Source organism: Psittacula echo (assembly GCF_963264785.1).
Source record: "Psittacula echo genome assembly, chromosome: 1".
Lineage (NCBI taxonomy): Eukaryota > Metazoa > Chordata > Aves > Psittaciformes > Psittacidae > Psittacula > Psittacula echo.
In genome coordinates, this window is record NC_137735.1 from 92012710 (window position 1) to 92032020 (window position 19311).

At 42.6% G+C, this 19311-nt stretch overlaps 1 protein-coding gene across 2 annotated transcripts; it reads left to right on the forward strand.

Moving 5' to 3' along the window:
• Positions 1-639: 639 nt before the first annotated feature.
• On the forward strand, positions 640-18472 carry NFYB (nuclear transcription factor Y subunit beta). 2 transcript variants are annotated; one of them, XM_080628125.1, is made up of 7 exons: positions 640-769; positions 10212-10305; positions 10785-10915; positions 12752-12949; positions 14949-15027; positions 16190-16269; positions 16461-18472. In XM_080628125.1, the coding sequence occupies exons 2-7, from the start codon at positions 10212-10214 to the stop codon at positions 16491-16493; spliced, it is 615 nt and encodes a 204-aa protein (XP_080484251.1). In that variant the 5' UTR covers positions 640-769; the 3' UTR covers positions 16494-18472. The 2 variants fall into 2 exon arrangements, with proteins under 2 accessions (XP_080484251.1, XP_080484252.1); XM_080628126.1 differs by having other exon boundaries at positions 675-797.
• Positions 18473-19311: the final 839 nt, after the last annotated feature.

Genomic DNA, 19311 nt, shown 5'->3' on the forward strand with positions numbered 1-19311 from the left:
GGGGGAAACAATCCTTCCAGGTTTGTAGTGAGATTTTATTTCTGTAGAGGGAAGAGGTAACACTGAACCGCAGATCCACTCACCCAAGGTTCTGTTGCTGCTTGGGGCCTAGGTGCCATGGGCCATCCTCCTCCTCCATTGACCTCCTCTTATTCATCATACTTTGCCAGTCTATGAGTCCTAGAAGCCACTGGGGGATTAACTTGTTTTCCTCTCAACTGATCAACCTAGATACAGGTGTAGGAGTGCTTTGAACAGAGTTGAAGAACCTCTTGATCCTCTAAAGAAAGCTCCTGCTGTACTGACTGCCGATTAAGTGATGGGGGAGAAGCAGAGAAGCCAGCTGGGCACAGCCGGGATGGCCACTCTCACCCGCGTTCCCCACCTCCTACAGTCTCCTTTACCATAGGGAAAGAGCTGCACCTGGTCAGCAGCCTCACTACACCAACAGCAACAACCCTACACCCTTTAGCGGGGAACAGCCGGTTTTACCTCAGCCGAACCACGGAGGAGGCGTCCGCGCTGCCACCCCCAAGCCCGGCACCTCCGTCCGCATAAAGGCAGGCGGGCAGGGCCGGGCCACAGCCGCCGGGAGGGAGGGAGCGCGCTGGGGGGAAGAGCCGGCGCGCGTGTCGGGGAGGCGGCGCGGAGGGAGGGCAGCCGGGCTGCGGGAAGCGGTGCTCCGCGCTGGGACTGGTTCCTTCGCAGCCATTTTCTGTCCAACCAAACAGCCGATTTGCGGAGGGAGCCAACCAGGGCCGCACTGGAGGTTTGTGCCTGGCTCCGGCCAATGATTGGTAACCGGTTCCACTGCAGGCTCGAATGAAATGTCCGTCTCCCTCCCCGGGCTCCGGCGCTGCCGCCGCGCCGCCGCCGCGGGGACCAGGAAGTGGGGGGCGGCAGCCCCCGGGCCCCGCCACCGCCCGCTCGCCTCTTTGTGCGACCGGAGGCGCGGGGCCGCCCGGACGAAGGAGCAAAGGGGGCAGGCGGGGAGGCGGTGGAGCGGGCGCGGAGGCGGTGGTAGCGCGGGAGTCCGGGCAGGGGCAGCGGGGCTGTTGCCCCCGCCGGGGTTCCCCTTTCTCCGCGGGGCCGGGTGCGAGGAGGTGCCCCCCTCGCTCCGGCTCCATTTTGTGGCCTAGGCGCGGGGGGGGGTAGGAGGCGGAGACGGGAGCGCGGCTGCCCCGCGGTCGGTGTGCGGCCGCCGGTGTGGGGCAAAGCGAGGCTCCCGGAGCCCCTCACTGCTCGCTGAGGTCGCGGTGAGGCAGGTGCGGGGCGCACGGCTTTCCGCCGGGCCGGTCTGGCGGTGGCTGTGACCCTTTAACGGTGGTTTCTCTCCGGCCCGCCGGCCGTGCTCGGTCTGCCCCGGAGCCTCTCTTCGCGGCGGTATGGCGGGCGGGGGGCCGGCTTTGTGGCGGCCGTGCCTCGCCGCCCGCAAGCGGAGGGGGCTCCGCTCTCTTTTGTTTTTGCCCGGCCGGCGCCGCAGTCCGCTGAGCCCCCTCCCATCGCCGCGGGAGTGGGGGCCCGGGCCCCCACCACGCCCACGGCCTTTCGCCGGGCCGGGAGCCGGGCAGCGAGGGAGCTGGCTACGCCGCTGTCGTTGGAACCGAGATGTGGTTGGAAGGTCCGGCGTTGTTTCGGAGCTGTAGGGAGCGTGGGGTGAGGCCCCGGGATGTGGTGAGAGCAGCCGGGTGGCCGTGCGGGCAGCCCGGACCGGGCACGACGCCTCGGGGAGGGAATGCCAAGCGGAGGTCTGCAGCAGAGCTCCGGCGAAAGGCGCCACAGCGGGCAGGTACAGGTGTGTGTGGCTTCTGCAGCCCGCCGGAGCGGGAGGCTGCTGTCTTCTGCACGGAAATCACGGCCAAAGTGATTAACAATAAAGTTGCTGAACTGGGGACGCCTTGTTTCGCTCGTTCGGGAAACAAGGGATCGTGATAGATGAGGTTGTCTGTCGAACATAGTCGAGCTAGATGCAAGGAAGACTTCGGGGTTATTCGTGTAGGTAAGGGGCTTCCTCCTCATGCCCCTGTGCTGCCTGCTGTTGCATCATTGAAGGACATGAAGTCAGGAAGTGAGATCGATCAGTTGGCACAGCCGAGCAGCATCGATGACTTGTCCTGTAGCACACATGGCAGGTAGGAGAGTGATGGGACTCTGCCACTCGCAATGTCTACACAACTGTTGTGTGTTTGTCAAGTGTTGGCCATAGCTGTGTGTGCCAGCCACTGCTCCATCCAGAAATTACGTAGTTGGTGATTGTAAAGAGAGGTTATTCACAGAAAACCATATTGGAAAATTACACCACCACCACCATCCCCCCCCCCCCCCCCCCCCGTGTATTCTGGTAACGTTTCTGCAGTTATTAGGATACGCTGGTTAAAGAAGCCTTCCTAGGTACTACGGCAATAGAAAATCAGTCAATTTCTAGCTTTTCCAATTTCCTTGAAGCTTAACCAAGAAGATTTGTTCTGCAAAGAACTGTCATGTAAAAGCTACACAAAAGATTGATTTTTGTGCAGGCAAAATAATTGATAATAATGACGTGACTGTTTCTAGGCAGTGAGGGATGTAGAAGTCTGGATTTCAGTCCTTGAATGGGCTGTCTTGCATGTAGTAACCTTTGCCTGTTTTGCTGGTAGATGGAAGTTATTGCCAATTAAAAAAAAAAAGTAATTGCAGCTTTCTCAAAAGACACTGAGGCAAAATAGTAGTGAAAAGCAAAATGGAAGGAGCTGCTTTAGGCATTATTTTCAGTCTGGGTTTAATTGGCTTGTAGGAATGGAGAAACAGTGTTTATGCATAATCATTAGCATAATGTTCCTAAATAAGCTCAGTGATCACTTTCTGTCTTTGTTTATGCGGCCGATATGACTATGTGGCATGACAGTTACAAAGTTAAGGGAGAACCCATCTGTAATTCTCTTGGGGACCCAAGATGGTTTAATCTGAATCATTTATGAGGTCTGCGTGAGCAGCCTGTACTTTGCATTGGGTGGGTGATATATATGGTCTTGGCTGCTAACATTTACAGCTATGAAATTATATTTGAAAAGTCAAGAATACTGGGTATTACTCCTTAGACTTTAATATTTGACAATTAAGGTAGTTCAAAGTTTAATAGATTATCTCTTTATTTGTGGTAATTGCATGAAGGGAGGCAGTGTACAGAAATGAGATGAAAAAGATTGTTCAAGATACTGTGCAGATATGAAACATTAACTGGCTTAAAGTTTCATAGTATTAATATTGCCTTTTTAATATTTTAAAAAGGCTTGTAGGGCTCTTCAGTGCTTTTCAGATGCAAATCTCTAATGTCACTTCACCTTTAAAATTTTGCTTAGAAAGAAACTTCAGTACTGAATTTTGCAATATTACTTTAGAGGTACACGTATTTGGAAATGGGTGTTTTAGTGGCAGGATGCTTGTAAAAAAATAGAAAATATGACTCCAAATATAGAATACTAAACATGTGTAAATAACTTTGGTAGAATAAAATTAAATGTCAGCAGATTTGACAATGCTGATTGAAAATACTGGCCTGGTCTGAACTAGTTTTGTAAAACTCTTACTTGCCCTGTTGCTTGAGAGCAATAAGCTTCTTGGCACATTTGATATACTACCACAGTGAAGGAAAACCATAACCAACTGACCAATGTTATCCAACTTGCAAAAGCAAGGCAGGATTTATGGACTGCTGCTTTAATAATTAAACAGCTAAGTTTCAGTTCTTCAAAAAAAAAAAAAAAAAAAAACACATAAAAAACTTAATATGGAAAGGTAATATGGGGTTGTCAGAGTTGCAGGAGGGTGGAGGTGCTGGTGCAGTCTGTTCAGCACTGCTGCCCTCTTCCAGCTTCTGCAAAAGCAACAAAATTTCTCTGTTCATCTCAGTTTTTTACCTCCGGCTTCTCTTACTGCCAAAAAAGAGAAGGCAGGGAAACTCAATTTCTCCTGCCTGCTCTGTATCACTGATCCACTCCTACTTGATGTAAAAATATATGCATTGTTAGTCCACCCATATGAATTGCAGCTAACCATGCTTGTGAACAGTTAGCCTGGTAAGGAGACGCCACAGCTGGATCCATGCGGAGGAGACTTGTGGCTGGTGACATCAGGGCTTGTAAGATGAGCCAGAAAGTTTATAATACTGGAAAGGTGAAAAGGCCCTGTTCGTGTTTCATAAAGGAAGGGTTTTCTTCCTGTGGTCTGGGGGAAGGAGCCTGGTACAGCCTAGATGCTAACGAGCCTTAGTGATGCTGTCAGGTCCTCTCAGCCTCAGTCTGCTTCTCCTAAGGCTGTTCTGCTGTGGGGGGGAATACACGGAATGTGAGAGATGAGAGGAGTCTGAAATGGAGAAGGGACGGTGCAGCACCTGTGTTCTAGGCATGTGCTAAGGGATTTCAACTCGATTATTTAACTTCACTATTTTAATTTCACTATATTCCATCTGCTAGAATGATGTCCCATGAGTACGTTTACCAGTCAGTGTTTCTTGCTGCAGGTGACACTGCTTTGCTTCCAGGTGAGAATTTAGTGGGAAATTAGGTTCTCCAGAAGTCATTGAAGGGAATAGACATGATTTTTTTCAAATAAAAAATTCTTTCTTGATTTCTGTTTAGGAACAGCAAGTGAGGGTACAGAAAGCTCAAATAAAACCTTGTTTCTAGTGTTACCTACTGCTTTACATTTCGTGTAATAAGATGTGGTGGAAAAATTAATCTATGATGACTGATGTGGTTACTACCTACAGCTACATTTCTCTCCTGCTTCTGTGGCAGAGACAACTGTATGGAAAGTGTACCAACTGCTTCAGATCATTGCATGGAATTTTCTGCAGTCCCTCTTGCAGGGTAGCAATTTTGGGAAATAGGGTGGATAAATGATGTGTGAAGTACTTAAATCACACAAGGCTTTTAGTTGCCCTTTCGAGATCAGTTTTGCAAATCGTTGCAAAATAAATTCCTCACTCTGAAGACACAATCTTTGATTCTATTACTGCCCCTTTTTACTGATTTTTAGACCTTTCTCTCCTCAGTGCTAGCAGGCCTGGGCTTAAGTTCTTTGGTTATCATTTAGCTGGGCTACTGATACTGCCCCTTTAAGAGACCTCCTCAGATTAAACAGGGTGCAAGATTTACTTTGAGATACTGAGGTTTTATTAATTCAGTATAGATGTGTTCTAGGAACAGACTGGGTTGTGGGTAGCAGACAGGAGCATCTTTCTTTTTTTTTAAGCATCCTCCAGAAATTTTTCTACCAGATGTCCGTGTAAAGCTGTATGTTCATTCACTTGCATCTTAGTACTGAAATTCCTCTGATGCCCTTGATCTGAAAGGTTTCTATTTTAACATATTTCTCAGGTTAATTTCCCTGGATCCATTAATTTGTATATTCCTTGCAATATTCTTTTTCGTTAGAGATATGCAAACAAAACAAATCCCAAGCCAACAACAACCAAACAAACAAACCCACAAACAAAACAAAAGTTACTACCAGATAACTTTGTGCTGCTGCTCTGAATTTGGATGCTTTTTGCAGTGTATTATGGAATATTTGAGTTGAGTTTTCTGTACTTATTTGGTTTCTCTCCCTCATTTCTGGTAAAAATCAGATATCATGGTCAGTTTAGAGAGTGACCTGTTGTCGCTTCTGGTATGCTTAGCTCTCAGTCTTGATTCAGTCAACACATGTATGCATAGACGAGAGCTTGAGTGTTTTCCTAGCCCTGAAGTCTTGAGGGTAATGTACAACATGCAGGAAGCTTCTTGCAGATAAATGTGTGCGGTACGTGCTACTGGACCAACATGTTGGAAGACCTCTTCCTTGTGTGATTTGGTCGCTGCACATGTGTAGGAGACGCTGTCTTGATTGAAAGAGATTGCGATGGCTGCATGCTGAAACTGCTGTGTGAGTGGAATATAGAATCTGCAAATAGGTACTCCAGGGGCTAAAGCAAAATCTGAGCGTTCTTGCCCATCTGAACCCTGTAGGATTATATCTCCAAGGACTGTTCATGAAATTTAGCATCTAATTCTGTCCAAGGAAGTAGCTCTTCCTACTAAATATGCTAGTTTAAGAGTTGTTGTCCTTTACTCTCCCGGTGACTGCAGTTACTGTAGGCAGGGTGTTGTTTCTATGCTACATTGGACTGCTGCATTTTTTAAGTCACTTCAGGGACACTGCAAGTTTAGTTTGTTTCAGAGCTTTTTGTTTGTTTAAAGTGGTGGACTAACTGGCAACAGTCTGTCAAGAGCGATGTTTTCTCATTTTCTGAGCATTGTGTTGTGTTGTATGTATTACAGGCCTCTGAGCTGACAGTCAGATATGTGGTGATTAGCCTGAGTTTTGAACATGTAAAATTAAAACCATAATATTTAAACATGTAACTGGTCATTATGAGATGAGTTAGGATGGCAGCCATCACAGTTTTCAGCAGGCTCATGTTTGTGTCATCCATCAGGCTCAAAGAAATACTAGTAGGCTGACTAGGTGGTATATTAATTACAGTTGCTATATTCAGATGCCTTGGTGTACATTTAAATTAAATGACAAATCTGGCTGAAGTTCTTCAATAAAACTTATTTGGATTGCAGTGTTGTGTGTAAGATGCCACTCCTTTCCTCACCACAAGGCCAGCCAAGCTGTGGAAGGGGGCTTGCAGTGTGGCTGGGCAGGCTCTGTCTGTGAATGTCTTCAGGGCTGGATAAAGCCCTTAGCCGCCTGCTTGGAGCTGACCCTGCTTTGAGCAGGGGTTGGACGAGAGATCTCCTGAGGCTCCTTTTAACCTGAATTACCCTGTGATCCTGGATTAGGACTGGGTTATGCTAAGCATTATGCAGAAAGGTGTTACACTGTCTGTAATCCCCTGTCCCAAGGTTGTCCTGGCAGTTAAAAATCTTTCTTAAAGTAATACACATAGAAGTTATTTCAGTTGATGTCAAGATGTCAGTGCCTGCAATTTTTTTTTTTTTATCTGAGACAGATCTGCCTTTTTCTTTTGCAGTTCTTTTCCTGTTGATTTTGCTTATCACTCTTTTAATTCACAATAAGCTTCCACTCAAATTCTTGCTAATTGTGAAATAACACATGCTGTAGGCAGATTTGGAAATGTGCACACAGAAAAGGATAAAAGCAAATATAATACCTTGAGGATGCATCAGTCTAATATGGCCAAAACTGTCTACAGATGCAGCAGAGGTTTAAAAGAGATTGGAGCAGGAAATGTCTTTTGAAGGTGAGCTGGGCTAATGAAAGCAAGATGTTTTCTTCAGTAATACTGCTGGGTCTTGGCAATAAAGATTCAGATGGGGTAGCCTGAAGAATAGGTGAGCAGAAACCAGTGAATTATCATGTCGCTGCAGAAATTGAAGAAGAATATTGCAATCCTGGAGAAAGGAAACATTTTGGAAGATAAGGTTTCATAGGAGACTGAAAAAGGAGAGGGGGAGAAACCTTAAGGCATTTAAAATAGTACTGGGGCTGAGTATATTTAACACTTAAAGTTGGTGGAGACCCTAATTCCAAGTTAAATTCTAGTAGGGATCAGACAGCTGAGACTGAGAACAGGACTACCAGAAAATCCTAACTTGATTTTGGGATTTATCAGGCTGCAGAATGTTAATTGCTTCAAAAGGGAAAGAGAGGCACAACTCTTAATGGTGAGTGATGTCAGTTTGGGTGATCTTGACATGCAGAATTTTGATATCCTTGTCATTACAGTGAGCTGAGTAAGGAAACCACAGAACCTTTGGAAAAGTGAAAAACAAAGATCACCCAACAAAGAGTGCAAAATGCAGGCAGCAAATTTATGTGAAAATTGGTACATGTCTGAAACATTCCCCTTCCTTTGGACAGAGCTGCTCTGGAAGAAGCGGAACTGATTTACAAAAGCCCATCAAAACGGACCAGAAGTGATGGTAAAAAAAGCACTGTGTGCATAATAATTTGTATGATGAAGAAAAGGTGGCAGATGTGGAAGAGGTTTTCCTTTCTCTTAAGCAGCTCCTAAGGCTATCTCCAGCTGTTGTAGTATTGCCCTGAATGATATGAGCAGTGCTTGGGTTACTTATGCATCTGTGGCCATGTAGCCACACATGTAGTGCTGGGTGTTGCCTGAAGGTTTGAAAGGAAAACCCAGCCCTGTGGCCACAGACAAAGTGCAGAGTAGAGAGAGGTTAAATTGTTCATATTTCTGTGTAGGTATAAATATAGCACGAGATTGTTTTTCCCTCCCTCACTTTCTCCCATTCGCTCTTCAGGCTAATGGTTGTGGAAAGAAGCAAGCTGCATGGTCCCAGCGGCAGTGGCCATGTGACCCTTTGGGGCAGAGGTTGCTTTACAAAGATGCCAAGGTGCCTGCACAGCTGGTGTAGGTCAGGGAGTGAATGGAGTGGGGTTCTGCCTCCCATGGGGCTGTGAGTGCAGCTTGTCAGTGAGGCTGGCTGCCCTTGTCAGGAGCAGCTGGAGTGAGAAGAGGGAAGGATGGGAAGGGCTGGTCCAGAGACAGAACTGTATGAAGTGTAGGATGAGAATGGAAGACGTGATTTGCTAGCCAACAGGTAGATAAGCATATGCTAGTGGAATTGTTTGATGGTAGACCTAACAAGAAAATTCAGGGCAAAGGTGAATCTGGTGCTGTGTATCTAAATGCATTCAAGAATATCTTTGTATTTATGTCCTAGTGTTGGAAGAGTTTGCATGTGCTGGGGACCCCTTCTGCCTCACTAATTTTTGCAGTATTCCCGCTCTCCAAAAGAAGCATTTACTAAAGCACATGACTGCCAAGATACCACCTTATGTGAAAAAGAGCACGGGAGCTAAATGTTCTGCAGAAGTTTATTTTTAATACACTAATTCTCAAGACACCTGCAACTGGAGAAAAGAGCATTGTCCAAAAGTTTTAAAAGGCTGGAAACTTGAATTCAGGCTTCCATCAGCACTGCTAACATAGCCTCTTTGAAAGTGGAACTATTGTCTGCCATGGTTTTTATAGGTTTAAGCTTTCTACCTGCTGATAGCGTTTAGGGAAATCTGTTACTTCTGTAAAAAAAACAGACTTTCATATGGTAACACATTACATGGGCTGAAGCATTTGCTGTTTCAAGAATGCATGTGTATCTGTGTGTTGTGTATGGTGGCAAAACGTGGATGCCAAAGGCATTGATGTGTTGGTTGATGTTATGGGAAGTACTCACTGAAGAGGTGTGAACTTCCAAGGAGGGTGGGAGGCATCTTCACATCTTTTAGCTCCACAGAATGAGGAAGTGCAATACATGTGATGTCTCCAAGTGTCTCCAGCAGGCTGCTGAGGAGTCTCTGGGCCACAGCCTCTGTTTGGAGACCTCTTTACTTCTTCACAAAGTAGATATCCTAGAAAACATTGACGCTTACCCAGCAAACCCCTGCTGGTTTTGCTAGTTTTGTCCTATTTGAAAGGGGGTATGCAGGCTTCTCCTGGACCTCTCTAGCTGAAACGGGTGTGGTGCCTCCCAGTACAAAAGGTCCCTAAGTGGGGAGGGAAGGACTGGCTGTTTTGGCTTCCCTCTTTCTCCTGGCATTGAAATTACTGTGAACCCTGTCTCTAAAGCCTGGAAGAAAATACTTATTGGCTGTTATGTCAGAACATTATGAGAGGAGCACTGGAGGATGCCCAGAGGAACAGGGCAGGGTGGAACCAAGGAAAGCAAAGGAAAACACAACTCAGAAGGTGTCTAGGGGTGGCTAGTGCCTCAGGGAGGATGAGGATGTGGATACAGGTCTGGCTAGTATAAGCTTGTCAGTGGGCTTCACGAAAGGCATTTTGAGTGGAGGGCAATGGTGAGTGAAGGATGCAGTCTGTAATAATTGTAGGTAAAGCATTCAGTGAACAGTGGGCTCGTGTAGGTTTTTAGGGTTGCTTGGAGAAACATGCCTCAACCTGTTCATGTGACTGTCATAGGAACAACAGAAGATTGCTACACACATGCTGCATGAACCAAATGTTTCTGTGCATGGCTGAATTTTTGGGGAAGCGTCATAAAACAGTTTCACCGTTTCCACTGTCAGTAATGCTTAGTAATGAGAGAGGGGATACTGTTCTTAAATGACAAAATATTTATGCTTTGTGTTAATTAGTCTTATAGTTCTGCGTTGATTAGAGTGATGTTTTTTTAAGCAATAGCTGCACTTACTGGTGTAACAAACATACCTGAATGGTTGGTTTCTTCTGTTTGTAGATGGATGGTGATAGCTCCACAACAGATGCTTCTCAGTTAGGAATTGCTGGAGATTACATTGGTGGCAGTCATTATGTGATACAGCCTCATGATGGTAAGAAATGTTACAGTAAACACTGCTATTTCTGTGTGCGTGTGTATATATGCTTCTAGTTCTTATAGTCTATCCTTTCAAGCTTAGAGTTTGTAATTGTATTCTTTATGCCTCACTGTATAAAGCAATTTTTCTGCAGTCTAAAGGTGGGGGTTGGATTTTTCAGTGTTGACACAGAGTCCTTTGAGGTCATGACACAGAAAAAAATCTATGTTCTAGGGAACAATTTCTGTTTAGACATAACATTAAGAATGCTTGGTGTTCAGCCGTGTGTACTTCTGTGCATAATGTGCTAAAGATGATATGGAACAACCACGAAGGTACCGTGGTGTTCCATCTATTTTTAAAACTATTTCTACAACACTAATACACTGTGCTTTCAAAGGTCTTCATCCTTCAGTGTAAGATTTTAAACTGACTTAATTATTGCTTGCTGTCTGTCAAATACAATTTCTGCTAACTTTTCTTTATTTCATTAGACACAGAGGACAGCATGAATGATCATGAAGATACAAATGGCTCAAAAGAGAGTTTCAGAGAACAAGATATATATCTTCCAATTGCAAATGTGGCAAGGATAATGAAAAATGCCATACCTCAGACAGGAAAGGTAATACCCTTGTCTGTAAAGAAAGCATATTAATGAATTTTACTCCTTCCTCTGCCTGAACTTGAGCTGGTAAAACAGTATATTTTTCCAAATGATCCTGGTTTATTGGAGAAAAGCCTCATAAAAGAAAACAAAAATCTGAGCAGGAGGTGATTGAGACCAAGTCCATTTTTCTGAAAGCTTTTAGTAACGGCAGTAATTAATCAGAACAGTGTTCTTGGTAGGGCTTTCAAGGGCTTTCTTTTTCTAAGATGTGTTCTCTGAAATTGTCATAACGGATCAGACTTGGTGACCATCCTGTATCGGTAAGAGTATTTTCTATGCGCTTATCTCTTACGAAATTTAATCTGCATTTATTGAGATGCGTAACATTTGGAATAAATGAACCATTTGGTTCACTTATCCAGTGAACCAAAAAAACCCAGTCCTCATCCTGAAGAAAAGAGAATGGTTAGTCTTTCATCACCCAAATCTTCACATATACCCAAATGCCAAAATGACTTAAGAAGTCTGCGTTATACAATGTAGAACATAAGGCCAGATATTGAAGGACTTGTTTTGTTTTTCCTACTACTAGAACAGGCTTTATAATCCGTTCTGTTGAGCTGGTGATTGTATAAGTGTTTGACTGTTCTGCCTGTTTATCTGAAACCTTCGCAGGGCTCCTGTTACTTGCTGTTTCCCTATTGTATTCCAGTACAATTCCTGCCCCGGTAACATTTCCTCTAGCTAAAGCTGTTTTCTTTTTTTTTCTTCTCTTTTTTTTTTTGAGATCACTCTAAATAGCAGCAAGACATAATTTACTTGCATCTGCTTGTACTTTCTTAGTGTTCAGGGCTCTCTGGAGATCTGCATTTTCCATTTATATCTTTGCTGTGAAAATCTCTTCCCCAGTCCATATTGTCATAAATTTTTAGTGATCAAGATGAGATTTTTCTCAAGAATTTAGCATATGGGATGTCGAGCTCTCTCAAAATCAAGGAGGGTTTTGTCAAAAACTGCAAGGGAAGCTGCTGGCTGATAAATACTTCTGAAAATCTCACCCTATGTATCTGAAAATATCAGAAGAACTAGTGAAGATTCTACATATGATTACTGCTTCATTATTTTTTTTAAATACAAACAGGTTCTTCTTATATGAAGAATAAGAATCTTAATTATTCTAATCTTTCACTTGCCTTGTGTCAGCTTCCCAAATAATCCTGAGTAATGCTTGCTGTTATTTTAAGTTGGGTAAATTAATTTTGTCCAGCTGAAAACCATAATCAAATTTACTTATTTCATTCCTGCCAGGGCCATATGTGTTTCTTCATTTGAATTCTCATTTGGAAAAATGATACCAGAATATTAAAGCATTACAGAGGCTTGCTGCTAGGCATTTATTCTAGTCCTTGAGTCTGGTCAGGATACAAATACTTGTTGCTGAATTTGTGGGAACATACTGCAGAGGGTTTGGTCGGAACTGGTGGGCCTATTAAAAGGAAGGTGGAAGTGGGCTATGGCATTGTAATGAACAGGTTTAAAGACAAAGTGTAGGTAAGCAATACTGAGATGCATCTGTGTGTAAAAGCTTGTACAGAACATAGATACAACTTCAGGAGACCCTGGGAGTTGGCCATGCTGCTTGAAATAGTAAAACTTCATGTTGCAGGTGTGCTTACAAAGAGCAGGGATGACATCCAGTGGTTCCCTCACATGCAGGTGTTGCCTAAATGGGTATTGCCATCAGATTTGGGGATGTTACCCTTATTATCTAGTGTGTTCTTTGCATTTTGCTTTTTTAATAAATTTTCTTGCATCTTGAAAAGTCATTTTATGATACTGTTTCCTTACTAGATTGCTAAGGATGCAAAGGAATGCGTGCAAGAATGTGTAAGTGAATTCATCAGCTTTATAACATCAGAAGCAAGTGAGAGGTGTCACCAAGAGAAAAGAAAGACCATCAATGGAGAGGATATTCTCTTTGCCATGTCTACCTTGGGGTTTGACAGCTATGTTGAACCTTTGAAATTATACCTCCAAAAATTCAGAGAGGTTGGTATATACTTCAGTATTTCCTTATTTATTTAACTTGGTTGTGTTTATCATTGTCACTGTAATACAGCTCCTTGTCACTGTAATAGTATAATGGTTAACTTGTATAATATCTCACAGCTATTGTCAAGGACTAATGTAATGTTTAAAAGCATTCCAGAGGATATATAGAGAAAAAGGAGTAAGTAAGCATTTTTATTAGACTTGCAGATTCAAAGTTCTAAAGCTTTCAACTGAATAAATGCTCTAATATATTGCTGGTAGTAAATCACTCTTTAAAGGTGCCTGTTTAAAGTACTTAATTCAATCTTTGGGTTCAATCAATAAAACTGTTCTAGACAGCATTCTCTGAGGAGCTAGGCTAATGCCTGGTGTTTGTCCAGGCTTTGTCTGGGCTTCAGATATGCAAAAGAAAAAGCAGTTTTTCTCACGTTGGAATAATGATTCACATGGAAGCCTCTCTGTCTCTAGCAGAAAGTGACTTCCCCCCCCCTCCCCTTTTAGCACTTTAAACTTCTTCAAAAATAAGTTGCTTCTGGTTGGGTTTTCTGTTCTGATCTGCCCTCCACCCCTCACCTCCTGTCTGGAGACCAAAGAGAATTATGCTTACTTGCTTCTCCACTCTGGTGTTGTTCTAACTCAGAATATCAGATTTAACCAAACAAATCAAAGGTATTTTTATCCAGTGACCTCTCTTTCTCATAGTCCTGAGTGAAGATGTTGTTCAGGTATAAAAAAAAATTTGGGGGGGTTGTGTGTGTGTAAAAATTCAAGCAAGTATTCTATGATTCTATTAATTTTATTTGGTTTCAATGTGGATGATACTTCTCTGGTATGGCTGCTTGGCTCTACTGGCATGACTGAAGCAGGCATGTCTAAATTGGCAGTCCTGTAGATAGAGATGCTCTTCAGACTTTGTTCTGTAAACTGAAGTTGTTTAATTAATGGGGTCAGACTCACTAATGATGATTAATTTGCTGATAGCACTTGAAGCTTTCCCCTTCCCAGGAAGTCATCTGCTGTGATAACTGCCTAACAGCAGGTGTAATCTCTAAGTTGGAAGTACTGCCTTGTGCTGCCCTTTTCCGGTTCTGTATGGCAGTTGCACATGACATTAAAGTGCTCTATGTGCTTTCATTAAAAATGTAAAGGAGTCCCTAACTAGTTTCAGTACTTCTGGAGAAGCCTGAAGTGGGTCTGTAAGTGACCATTTTTACCGACTACTGCTGTAGTGGCAGAGTGGTGGGATTGGGATTTAAATGGATGGGTGGATTGGATGGTTTTGCTCATCAGTTTTAAACCTCCATTCCAGCTAGTTCTGTCTTCAGGGTACTACATATAGTGAAGTATTTCTGATTTGTAGTATTTAGTCTGCATCAAACAGTTGCAGAGAATACTTCTTATGCTTATATTATTTTCTTGGATGTTCTTACATAACAGCATAGAGCATCAAACTTCATACTTGTAAAACTGCATGCAGATGACTGGAAGCCTTGGCTTTCTATGCCCATATCTTTTCTGGCTGTAGTCCTTGATGTGGGAAAAGAAATCCAGTATCTTGGTTCTAAATGCCAGCTGTTAGTTGTATGATGATGGCACTTGCACGTGGCTGGTAAGCAAATGTTGCACATTCTCATTAGTACTGAGATTCTGTGATTTCTTGTCAATGCTCTAACTGCTCCTTCTGGACTACTGCAGATTTTTGACTTTCCTTAGAAGGTGAAAACCTCTCTTAGAATCTACACAATCTTAGTCTGCAGAGTTCCTGTTTCTTAGGAGTACGGCTAAGATGAAAAACACCCTTCATATATCCTTGTTTTATGCATGTTCTTAAATCTCATAGAGTTTCACAGGTCTTGGATTTCAAACTCCAGCTACTGCACAGTGACTCCTCTGCAAATTCCAGACCTTGGCTAGACCTCTTGGGGTTTGAAAACAATCTCAGTCCAACTGTACTCTAACATGAACTCTTTCTTTTACTATTTCCCCCCCTCTCCAGGCAATGAAAGGAGAAAAGGGAATCGGAACAGTTACAGCTGGGGATGGTCTAAGTGAGGAGCTCACGGAGGAAGCGTTTAGTAAGTAATACTTATTATATTACTACGACATCTTTTATAAAAACAACAGCCCCCTTAGACATCAGAATTCTTACCTGAGGAATCCATCCTGGACTTGCCACATGTCACACCTTTGATCTGCTGAGATTTTCATTTGAGATGTCTGAAAGATAACATGTGCTCACATAAACCCCTCCAAGTCAGTAGAATTTATGGTCAGAATGAAGAGCTATAGTGATAAGTGATGCCACTCTAGCAAAAGCTAATGTCAACTGTGCAAGATAAGTGCATACATTACTGCCAGTATTTTTTTCTACACTTACATACAGATTGTAGTGAAAGGTGCAAACTCCCCCCACTCCCCACCTCTAGTAGCTACATATTTAAGCCACATTTGCTCTACTTGCAAGACTGTTGGGGGGGGGGGGGGGGAAGTAAAATAAACTCCATGACTTGAGCTTGTCTTTGATAAATGAGCCAGATAAGAATGTAATTTTTGCATAATTCTAAAACACTCGGTATTTCTTATATTCAAAAGACTGCACAGATTGGTGAATAAAAGGTGTAGGGCAAGTAGCATCATATGCATTCACAGTAGTTTTTTTCTTATACTGTGAATGAAAGCCTGACAGATGTTGGGACTTTGCATTGGTTTTGTTGATGCTGGATTCTTGGATGTAGTCTTTGCCTTGGCTTTTAAATGTTATGGGCTGGTAATCTTGAAGCCAATCAATACAAGAAAAATTAGGATGTGCAGCTCTAGTCATATCTACTGACAAGATCTGTTTTTTCAAACATCTGATAAAAGATGAGGCTATGCAAATAGAAAACTCTTATCCATATTCAGTTACGCGAATCATTGTAGAATCGTAGAATGGTTTGGGTTGAAAGGCATTTTAAAGCTCATGCAGTTCCAACCCCCTGCTATGGGCAGGGACACCTTTCCACTAGACCAGGTTGCTCCAAGCCCTGTCCAGCCTGGCCTTGAACACTGCCAGGGGTGGGGCAGGGACAGCTTCTCTGAGCAACCTGTGCCAGTGTCTCACCACTCTCACAGTGAGGAACTTCTTCCTAATGTCTAATCTAAATCTCCGTTCTGTCAGTTTAGAGTAATTTCCCCTTGTCCTGTCACTGTAGATCCTGAAGCTCCCATCTAACTTTCTTAAAATGCTTTTTCTTTCAGCTAACCAGTTGCCAGCAGGCTTAATAACTACAGATGGCCAACAGCAAAATGTTATGGTCTACACAACATCATATCAACAGGTACTGTATCCCATCCTCTACTCTCCCTTCTGCTGCTGAAATTCCAATGCTAATTCAGCTGCCCTGCTCTGAAAGATGAGAATGAATTGTATTTAGTCCCTTGGTGGTGGCTGTCATGACGTTTCAACACTGTGACAATTCAATCAGTGCAGTTTCAGAAAATAATGTAAGCCTGCGTTTTCTTTCTCTAGATCTCTGGTGTTCAACAAATCCAGTTCTCATGATCTGAAGAAAACTTTGTATCTGGGAACATGAGACAGAAAAGCTGTGCAACTCTTAACGAAGAGGCAGGTTTAATGACTGGAAGAGATTTATCTCTTTGTATATTAAATAGCTGTAATGTAGCTACCGGAAGCTTGACTAATTGAGGTGTGAGTTCTGACTCAAATCTTTTTCATGATGATTTAAAAAAAATAATAATTGGATTTTAAAGGTATTAAAGTATTTTTGTTTTGTACAAGAGTTTGTTGCTCTGTATAACTCCTGTATGCATTGTATATTGCAATTTATTACTGTCAGAGATTTGTAGACAGTTTCTTATTTTCATATTGAATCATGTTACTTTTGTAATTCAGGTAAACAGCTGGGTTAATTCATGTTTACCCTTTGAATAAAATTGTAAGGGTAAAGTTCATTTTTGAATGCAAGTTGCCTTTATTATAAAGATTGAGTTGGTCTTGGTTATGTACCTTGTCTTGCATGACAACCTCAACTAACTTTACATGTCAGCATATTTATTGAGATTTTGAAAGGGAGGTTTTCCCCATGAACTTAGGAGTGCAGAAGAATTGCTACAACTGCTTTTTGTTTTGTTTTTGTTTTGTTTTTGTTTTTTAATGTAACTTCAGAATTAAAAGTGAATCAAAACCAACCAATGCTCTACTACATTGAGAGATTTAGAGCTTATCAACAGTGTTGATGAAAACACTATGTGTGATGCAGGTCTTCATTTATTACCTTCCTTTTCAGTTGCATCAACTCTCTTTAGACTTATTTGATATATTTAAGGTAGTCTTTGTGCTACTGAAATAACTTTTCCTTTTTTATGTATAGTTTTTAGAATCCAGAACTTTAGAAATTCATGGGGTAGTGGGGGAGGGAGGGATTTTATAGTCCTTGTGGTAAAAGATCTCATTTTAACTTTTTACTGAAATGTTTTAAGGGTTCTTGCGAGCCTGTGGGAACTCAAGTGTGTTAGCGACTTTCCGTGTACAGGCTGTGTGCGTGCGTGTGTGAGCGACTGAAACCTGAGCAAGTGATACAAATCCGAAATGGAAGACAGACTTCTGGTTTTGCAATAAACTCTACCTAGGTAGTGTAGTTCTGTATATTTAGTGAGCTGTTCTTAGTAATGTTGCTGTTTCTTTAATACTTGGGAGGGTAATTTTGTTAGATGCTATGTCTTAGCCTGCTAGGATAGGGGTAGTGGTTTTAGTAATGTATCTTACTCAGAATGAATTTTGGGACCTTTGATATTTTTACTGTTTGCAGTGAACTGAAATGTAATATAATAACTATCCACATATCTGTCATTAATTTAAGCAACCACACCTTGAATCTGTTGCCATTTAATTTCTTGCTGGTTATGTCTTTTTTTTTTTTTTTTTTGTTTCCTTTTCTAAAGTAACAGTTTCATACTGGAAACACAGCTTAAACTAAGGCGTCCTGGAAGCCTGGAATAGCCAGTTCTCTACTAAACGCCGGTTTTATGTATGTGCAGATTTGAACAGTGCCTCTTACAAATCAGCATCATGCTGGCAGAGCCTCTGGAGGTGATGCGGTGTATTCCGTGGCAATCTGGACAGATGTTTGGGTTTTGTGGCAGTCTGTCACTCTTCAGCAGCTATGACTGAACAAATGAAGTTTTTATTCATTAAATGTTAAAATGAATAACACCATCCCTACATGAGCCCCTTCTGTTTGTATTCTATGATTCTATTCCATTTATTTCAGGCCGTCATACCCTGTTCGCAATGCTCCCAGATTTGCAATGGAAAAAAGCTGTGATCTCGGCTAAGGAGAAGCTAGGAGAGATTTGGCAGTTGGACTTAACATGGACTTACATGTTTCAGAGTGCCATCTCCTGTGAGTCTGAAGTGTTTTGAGTTTGTGGTTTACACACAATTGGGAGCAAAGGAGCTGATGCTGCTTTGACTTAATTTTGTCTTCTACCTCTTGCCCTGTGAGGTTCAGGGACAAAACTGCAGCCAACTCATTCACTTCCTGAAAACACATATGTAGAAGTAATAGCACAACTATTGATCTCTCTCTGAAGCCATTCACCTGATAAGGATTGCAGGGTGCTGTAGTGCTGGCAAAACAAAATATGGTCTGAGGAAATACTTGCTGTCATTGGTTCTCTGAATGTTTTGTTTGAACTAAGATAACCCTAAATTGTGCTTGAGCTCCAGACAGCTGTGGCAGCCTATGCCAGAACTTGGAGAAAGGCTGCTTGAAACAGCAGTGTTGTTCAAACACATTTTTCCAAGCACAGTGACTTTTTTGCAGGTGTTTTTCCATGACACAAGCAAGTTTTACTACTTTTTTTTTTTATGAATTTCTATGTGACTTGATCCTTCTAATCTTTATGGAGTGGTTGTGGTGCCTTTAAAGGCAAAGAAACACTGTTATCTCAGAATGCAGTGATGAGAAAAGCTATTTTAGATGGCCTTTTACATCCTGTTTTCACTACAGGCTTAATGGGAGCTGAGGCTCTACCCTTGCCTCATACATACGCAGCTTCACAGTTTTATTTATTCCTCTGTTCTGATCTCTACTGAACTCTTAAAATATATGGCTGGAGGGGTCAGTGCAGAGAGGGAGTCTTGGTGTGAGGTGATACATCCTAAATACCTACTGACCCATGCTCATCTGCCTGTAGCTGAAAATCAGTCTGATTATGTGGGCTGTGCTTTAAATAGCCACCTTCCTTGAACTGCACCCTGGTACACTTGTGAATCATGTCAGATTATAGATGCAGCATTCCAAGATGATGCTCATTAACATGTTCTAAGCATACATAGGTGATGGCTCTCGTGCCTT